The sequence below is a fragment of the Nicotiana tomentosiformis genome, chromosome 7, assembly GCF_000390325.3.
Source record: "Nicotiana tomentosiformis chromosome 7, ASM39032v3, whole genome shotgun sequence".
Classification (NCBI taxonomy): domain Eukaryota; kingdom Viridiplantae; phylum Streptophyta; class Magnoliopsida; order Solanales; family Solanaceae; genus Nicotiana; species Nicotiana tomentosiformis.
Genome location: NC_090818.1, coordinates 75,195,711 through 75,204,535, shown reverse-complemented (window position 1 = coordinate 75,204,535; position 8,825 = coordinate 75,195,711). Strand labels below are relative to the sequence as shown.

Below are 8,825 nucleotides of genomic sequence, written 5' to 3'. Positions count from 1 at the left end.
AGAGACTAGGTGCCGTCATGACAACCTACGGAGGGAAATTTGGGTCGTGACAATATCAAATTTCTATCTTCATCCAGCTCTCGTGTGTTTTTTGTTATAAATGTATCTTTTTTTTTAATTTTTTATATCATTTCAAAAGACTAAAATAGTCTTGAATTCAAAAGAGTTAGGAAGAGTAAATAAGAGGTGTAAATTCTCTATTGAGAAGTTAAATGGTTGGTATGTAAATAGTTTTGTTAGTAAATATGATTCAATATCTACATGGGGATTCAAAAATTATAGTTATCAATACAATTTTGGTAACCGAAATAGTTAATAAAATTCAACTAACACCATTAATTTCGACAATAACTCTATTCAAACCAAACAAGATAGTCGCACCAGTAATAGGTTGTCCGTTCACTGACAGGATTCTTTAGGATAAATAAAATGGAGGATTCATTAGGTTAACTAGAATGTTAATAATTTCAGTAGTTACATTATTAGGCTAATTAAGATTCTTTTTTTTAGTGGTCTTACTATGTCCCAAGATCGTGATTATTTAAAGGGATCTCTCTATGAAAAATGTATCTATATTTCATAATCAAAATTGCTACTTAGGATTCAAATTTATGATAAAAAACTATGGAATTAGAATTAAAACACTATTTAATTAGCACTCAAACGATGGGATACAAAGTTGTCAAAATTGAACGAAGAAAAAACTTAAGAGGGAAAAATAGCATTCAAAATTTTTGAGGAGGGTGTTTGAAATATTTTTTGGACTGGGTTGGCCCCATATATATAGTCTCATATACTCAAACCCTAAAGACCTAAAATACACTCACCTACAAACCCTAACTATGGATGCCTCTTCCTCTACCAAACCAGTCATATCTTACTCTTCTACTAGTGATAATGAAGAAGACAATCATCCAACATTTGAAGTGGTTATGATTGATTCATACATCAACTACGACAATCTGGTAAATTATTATGTCCTTTAAACTTTATTTCTTTTAATTTTACAATAACTTCTTGAGTTAATCCTAACTGAATTTTTTTTATATAAAATACTTTTGTTTCTTATACCTTAACTCCAGAAAATATATATGCATCATTATTGTATATATATGTTTTCTTGTTTCAGTTTCATATTTTCTGAAAACTTAATAGTAATGATCTACAAGCATCTTGCTCCAACAGTAGAAACTGTGCGTCTTCACTATCGTGGCAAAGAGTGGTTTTTATCTATGGGCGTTGGTGATCTAAGAAGGTTCAAAGTAGGCTGAAAACTTTTTGTTTTGGACAATTATGTCAAGTAAGGTTTCGTCATCAAATTTGCGTTGGTTGATGTTGCACCATTGTATGCTGTCTTCAATGTTCAAGTGAAGGGAGAAGGAACTTTTGATCATAATTCGGTTGAAATTGAATAGTTTCTAGGATGTGTTTGTGTTGATTTATCCTTTTATTATCTTTTTTTTTTCATGATGCTTTAGTTATGGTAGTTGTGCTTTTGATTTTCTGTTGAACTATTGATGTTATGAAATTTCAATCTTCATCACATTGGTCTTCTTTATTTTAACAATTTTTTTTAAAATTATCATTCAAAAAACTTAAATGGAATGATCAGTGATCATGTATTGGAAGAGTAAATGCTTCATAGGGAACTTTGGTATCTGAAACCATTAACTACAATGCAACTAACACCAATACAACTTAAAAATCGAAGCAAGCAATTAATGGGAAGAAGAAGAGCAACAGTTAATGCGTCCTCTTCTACTGGGAAGAAGAAGGGTCGCAGATAAATTAATGGGAAGAAGAAGAGTCGCAGGTAGAAAAATTAAGAGAGCAACACTGGATGAAATGCAATACGTGTATCAATACCTAGGGTAGGGTTGAAGGTAGGGTTATAAAATAGTAGTTGAATGTTGGTTAAATTTTCGGGAAAAAAATGGTTGAATGTAAGGGTTGATAGGGTTTTAAATACCAAGATATCTAGGGGTTGAAGATAGGGTTTTAAGTCGCAACTGTATTATTTTCGTTTTTAGTAGTGTCAAGATGTGAGTATTTTAGTTCTTAGTTTTGTACTAATTTTAATCATGTCAAGTCTTTCACTTCTCTACTAGTTGCAACTAGTCACATTTTGTTAGTCAAGTCCTCTAAATTCGAAGCAAGTAACAATAAAATGAAGCATTTAACAATGACAATTATAATACCACACGTTTAAACTCGTTACAAAATAAAGTCAATAAATTCAAAACAAATCTATCTCAAATAAAATTAAATAAGTTCCAAACTTAAATCATCTCAAACTAAACGGTCAAGTCTTCCACTTCCTAGTTTGCTTCATTGTTTAGATCAGTCAAGCTACTCTATGGTGGTATTGTTGCATCATCTTGCTGTAATTAGAGTAAAGAAGACTAATAAGTATAAGCAATGTATTTACGTAAAAAAAATTAATCAAATTTGTTATACTTTACCTCAATTTCTTCCGCTAGCTGAGGAGTTCCACCATTTCTACCAACACATCTACCACCACCTCTACCACGGCCTCTACCACCACCTCTACTACCGCTTCTACCACCACCTCTACCACCACCTCTACCCCTCCTATTACCTCTAACTCCACTTCCACCACCCGTTTGTGAACTTCTAAAGTATGAATCAATTTGCCCTTTATATCTATTCAACCTTAGACGTCCATGAGAAGCTACGTATCTAGAATCTCTTATATTTCTTCCTTCACTCTCACCCTCACCCTCACCCTCACCCCTATCCCCACCCCCACCCCCACCCCCACCTCTACCCTCACCCTCACCCTCACCCACACCATCATGTATATCTTCCAATTCTCAATTTGGAACTATCATATCATCATCCCAATTCAAAAAGTCATGCTCCATCTACTCAAATCATACTTAATATATTACCTCATCACTTCAGTGTCCAATGCAATATCACAAACCCGTTCAAAATGCTGTACTGGTTCCCTGTACATCATGTATTCAGAAGTCATATGTGGGTAACCTCCTAGAAAGAAATGTTTTAAGTGTGGACGAACAACATCTCTTCTCCACCATTTCAATATATACCTCTCATTAACATTTTAAATCCTCTTATGAGACAACACCTTAAGTATATGGCATCTTAGAATACCTCTTGTTTCAAACCACTTGTAGCTGCAACTTAGATATTCGCCAATAGGTGTATATTCAACCGTGAAGACAAATGGATCTCTAGTGTTAAAACTCCTGAGCGGATAATCTGTTATAATGTATTTCTCCACTCCAGGGTTTGCTTGATGATCTTCAGGGGTGCTGATTTCACAATGGTACAATTTTCTTAACTGTACTTGAAAAAATTCAAACACTTCACGAGTAAAACATGCTTGAAGTTTTTCCTCCCATGCGAATTCAGACAAATATTTTAGTTCAAAGCACCTTGACCTATATTCAGCTTCTAATTCTTTCTCGAACTTAGCTCTTATGGCTAACTCATATTGCTGAATAAATAGCTTCAAAGTGCTTTGACGGGTGATAAATCCATCAAAGAAAGCATACATTCCTTCACTTCTTTGTGTGGACAACATCCCAACCCAAAAGTGGTCATATAGGTATACAGGAACCCATTTTTCCTCTCCAAATAAAGCTTATAAAATCAATCCCTTCCATCTAAGTTATATTTTGTAATATAATCAGCCATCTTCTCTCAAACTCAACAACGTTAATGCTATCAAGGACTAAATCCTTAAATTCTTCCTTTGCAATCTTACCATCAAGAACTCCGCTTAACTTCATAGGCAGCTTTGCGAATATGTGCTATATACAATATCTATGTACCGTATTTGGCATCAATGCATTGATGGCAGCCTTAATACTACCACATTGGTCAGTCATGATAGCTAATGGATGAACATTATTTAGAGCCCCAAGCTATGTAGAGGGCACCATTTTGTAATTTGTTATATCCTCACTAGACATAAGAGCGCATCCCAAAAATATAGACTACCTATGCTGATTGACACCAACAAATGAAGCAAATGGCATATTGTATCGATTCACAAGGTATGTGGTATCAAGGCATATTACATAATGGAACTCTTCATATGCAATCTTAGAGTGTGAATGAACCCATACAATATTACGAAGTTGACCAAATCTATCCACATCTAAGGAGTAGTAAAATTCCCTATCTTTTTGCTGCATGTCACTGAAGAACTTGAGTAATGATTGTGCGTCCCCTTCTTGCAATTGAAGCTTTCTACTCTTCAAAATATAATTTCTATAGTCCTTTGATGTACAACCCAGATTTTCGGGGCCACCAGCAAGTACTTCAGTGGCTCCTATATTTTTTGAGGGTCTTAAGCCAGCAATATCTTTGGCTATAAGAGCTCTCTTAAGAGACTTACTAAGCGATATGTGTCCAGCCATCAATCGAGATAGTGCTGGTTCCAATTGATGATTATGTTTTTTAACCACCTTTGAAACACGTCATGAACCATTCTCCTCCAAAATTCCATTTATTCTAGCTAGACAGTTCCCCCTCTCGGTAATATGTTTATTCCTTGGTTTCCTAGACCTATCACAACAATATTGCACATACCTTACAATATCATCATATTTTTTGTTTGATGTTCTTTTGACAATACAAAACCCTGCTAATCTTGCATGTTCTTTGTAAAAATCAAACATAACAACCTTATTACTGAACCGCATTCCAGTAATTGGACCTATTACTAGATCTTCTTCATTGAGCTCATTAGTCATTTCCCTGTCCTCTCCACCTTCTCCATCTTCCTCTAAATAATGTACATCATCATTATCATCATCATCATCATCAGCAGCAACATCATCGTCAACATGATCTTCTCCATCATTGAAGTTGTCGTCTGAATCAATGTTGCCCCACTCATCTTCATTCATCAAACTGTCGTCCAAATTCAACCCTAAAGATATGTGTAATGCATTCCTTAGTTACTCTGACCTAGTTTCTAGGCTGTTATTCCAGTTTAATGGCTCCAAACTGGTTTCTTGATTAGCATCCATGTTTAGGTTAAGGGAAGGGTGGTGAATTATGTGTTTAATGAAAGCTCTCTTATCATATGTGTATGGTATAACAAGGTTACTCGAATTTATATACCGTATAAATATTCGAAAAATAATATGCGTATATATACGAAGGCTTTTAATCTTCCCATCCGTATAAATTTTATTTTAAAAAAAATACATAACAGTATACGTATACATACGAAGCTTTTAATCTTCTCATGAGAGAATGATGATTTTATGAGATTAATGTTTTGGGATATTCAATGTTTTGGGCTTGTTTGGGAGGGAAATATTTTGGAGGGAAATAATGGTTATTAAGCCAAATATAAAATCAAGGGTTTAAAGGGTACTTCACGGGTGTGGCCATGTTGATTATGAGTGTGGCCAAATAACCGTTTGACCGGTTTAAAAGTTAATCCAAACTTTCTCCAAGTCATGTGATTCTTTTTGACGAGGTGAGAGAATAAATTGCTGAGAGAAATGTTGAAAAAGAGTACAAGTGAATTCTTTTGTTTAAATTTTTGGCTTCGCTAGTGTGAATGGCTCCAGGTGGTTCAAAGTTTTAACTGCCCTTTTTCACCTTAGAACTCATAAATAGGCGCAAACTCATTTGAAGGTAGCCTTATGAGTAGCTCGAGATGGCCGCACGCAAGGAGACAGTTGGAGTCATAAATAGGCGCCACTCAAACTTAGGAGTAGCTCGAGATCTGAAACAGTGGTGCACGTGAAGCGAATAGCGGAACGCATTACGCATTACGCATTATGAAACAGATGAATGAGCTGTAAGGGAGAGGCTGCCTGAATGCCCGCTGCCCCAATTCAGTATTAATAAATCAAAAGCATTGTATCTTACATCAATCATGTCATGTTTCAATTAATGGAAATGGGAGAAGCATTTAACATAAACTATAAACGTCGACCTACTCCTTTCTGATAGTTTATTATTATCTCTTCCTAAATTTACTTGTGCACTATTGACTTGGTATATCTTTTAAGAAACAATAAATAACATGATAATTTTATTATATTATCCTTATTTATTATATGTTGAAAAATAAATTGGAAATAAGTAACAATCAACAAGAAGGGTAAAATAGGTGTAAAATGGTAAATTATTCATTAATTTTCCAACTAGACAAGTAAAAGTAAACATCTATTTTTAGTATAATAGACAAGTAAATCTGGAATGAGGAGTAACTACTTACCTGTTAAGTATTGCCTTTCTGCAAACATTACAAAATTAATCATGTATTTACGGGCAAAAAACTAATATTCATTATAAATTTGCGCGCGCACTCCCCCACCACCACACACATATATATATATATATATATATATATATATATATATATATGATTTCTTTCACTTTCAAATATTAGTAATTCTTGTTAAAATAAAATTATTCAAATATTTAACGTTTTACAAAAATTACTTTTCTTTTCAAAATTTATCCTTATTGCTCAAGAAAAAAATTTAAGATAATTTAGAAAAATATGCTTACTTATGATTAAGGTGAAGCAAATATATTTCTTGGGAGTGTACGCAAAAAATTTAAAAAAACACACAAGTAGTGTAGTTGGTACTCGTAAAATATAGAAGTGAACTCTTTGCGAAATATATAAGGGATAGTTGGTTTATAAACTCTTCCTATGTACATTATATAACATTTCATCTGACTCGTGATATGAACGAGGAGTGTTGAGACCCAAGGAATCAAAGAAAGAGATGGCTGTCCAAGATTGTAAAAGAGAAGAAAGTAGTCCAGCTGAATATGTTGCTGTCATCTGTGGAGTAACGGGGCTAGTGGGAAAGGAGCTAGCCAATCAGCTTCTCTCAACATCTAAATGGAAGGTATACGGCATATGTCGAAGGCCAGAAAAGATAAGCACATCCCAAAATCCACGTTATCATTTCATTTTTTGTGATCTCCTAAACACATCGGAAACCCAAGAAAAGCTATCTTCATTGGATGATGCCACTCATATATTTTGGGTGACTTGGGCAAGCCAATTTCCTCTAGATACTCCACAGATTTGTGAGCAAAACAAGAGCATGATGAATAATGCCTTGAATGCTATCCTCCCAAGAGCTAAAGCACTCAAACATATTTCTCTACAGACAGGAACCAAGCATTACGTCTCATTACAAAACACATGTTCTACTAAACAAGTTTGTTATTACGACGAGCAATGTCCCAGAGCTGATTCTGAGTATAACTTCTATTATGAACTGGAGGACTTGCTCAAGGTGAAATTAACAGGTAAAATAGCATGGTCAGTCCACAGACCGGGTTTGATCATAGGCAGTTCTCATAGTGCAGCTTTTAATTTTATGGGAAGTTTGTGTGTCTATGGAACAATTTGTAAGCATTTGAATCTGCCTTTTGTATTTGGTGGGAAAAAGGAATGTTGGGAAGAGATGTGGGTGGATGGATCAGATGCAAGACTAGTTGCTCAGCAGCATATATGGGCAGCCACCAATGAAACATTTTACTCCACATATGGCCAAGCTTTTAATGCGATAAATGGCTCAAACTTTACGTGGAAAGAGATTTGGCCTGCTATTGGCTTAAAATTTGGGGTCACAGTTCCTGAAAACATGTTCTATCCAAATTTTAGAATCGCCGAATTCATGGCAGACAAGGAACAAGTGTGGAAGGAAATTGTCACCAAAAATGACCTGGTTCATACCCAGATGGAGGAGATAGCAAATTCCAAATTCCTAGACGTTCTCTTTAGTTGCCCCAAGATTTTATGTACAAGAGACAAGGCAGATCGACTTGGATTTACAACAAGGTATCATATGTTGGATTCAATTTTACATTGGGTTGATGTTATGAGACAAGAAAAGCTTATCCCATAACTTGTATCTTTTGTATTCATATCATGGTAAAGGACTGAAGAAATAGAATTTAGATACACTGATAATCTACGAGATTTTTGCATGATCGGTGTAGTTTTAATGTTTTATCACTTGTAATAGGTTATTTCTTATCTTTTGCAGGTATTAATTCATATTTTATATAAAAAGCTAATTATAATTGACTATTAAGTAATTAATTTGATAGTGTAAAATCTTTATATATAGAGAGAGAGTGTTTATTATTTTAGTTATATATGCTCCAATAAATATTTTCCTTGGAATATTCAGGCCTTATCCTGGACCCTCTTTGTCTTCATTTCGTGACAACATATTGTATGGAATTTCGGTACTTGACAAAAAAATATTGAATCCCTCGCTTGTGCCACCTAATGTCATCTTGTGTGTGTGTTTCTTTTTTTTTTTTTTTCTTGTTTCTCCTTTGTCATCATTCAAATACATATTCTCTTCCATGACAAATAATGTAATAATGTTACCCTTAAAAACGGATAACAATTGAATTTATACGCGGTTTTAAAGATATGTGAATTAATTCAATACAAGCGATCAATGACATTAGATTAAGCAAATAAAAGACGTAATAAATGTCCGAACCAATTATAAGAGTGATCACGAGCTCGGTTAATGGCTTAACGAGGAACCTGCCTTCGGTTTCGAGCTTGCACTTTATGAAGAACTAATGAACAAAAATAAGAACTTTGAATAACTTTTAGAAACGGAGAGAATAGAAGTAAATTGTCTTGGTATGTGTGTTACAGTCTCTAATGAATAATAAGCTTCCTATTTATATAGTAGGGGAGTTTTACCCTAAGTACAATCCTAATAAAGGTAAAAATCTTCCTTTTCGCTAATCATTGATTTTCTGCCGATACGGAAAGAGATTCACGCTGTGATATCTGGTTGGGCACAAACATT

At 34.4% G+C, this 8,825-nt stretch overlaps 2 protein-coding genes across 2 annotated transcripts; one reads left to right on the top strand and one right to left on the bottom strand.

Moving 5' to 3' along the window:
• Positions 1-3,986: 3,986 nt before the first annotated feature.
• Positions 3,987-4,412, bottom strand: LOC138895825 (protein FAR-RED ELONGATED HYPOCOTYL 3-like). The gene has a single exon (XM_070180562.1). It carries the CDS (start codon positions 4,410-4,412, stop codon positions 3,987-3,989), a length of 426 nt encoding a protein of 141 aa, XP_070036663.1.
• A 2,246-nt stretch (positions 4,413-6,658) lies between these two features.
• On the top strand, positions 6,659-8,089 carry LOC104098588 (3-oxo-Delta(4,5)-steroid 5-beta-reductase). The gene has a single exon (XM_009605371.4). It carries the CDS (start codon positions 6,756-6,758, stop codon positions 7,890-7,892), a length of 1,137 nt encoding a protein of 378 aa, XP_009603666.1. The 5' UTR covers positions 6,659-6,755; the 3' UTR covers positions 7,893-8,089.
• Positions 8,090-8,825: the final 736 nt, after the last annotated feature.

Bases quoted from the DNA above. Each gene is read 5' to 3' on its own strand.
- LOC138895825 (XM_070180562.1), bottom strand. From the start codon at position 4,412: ATGGCTGGACACATATCGCTTAGTAAGTCTCTTAAGAGAGCTCTTATA.
- LOC104098588 (XM_009605371.4), top strand. From the start codon at position 6,756: ATGGCTGTCCAAGATTGTAAAAGAGAAGAAAGTAGTCCAGCTGAATAT.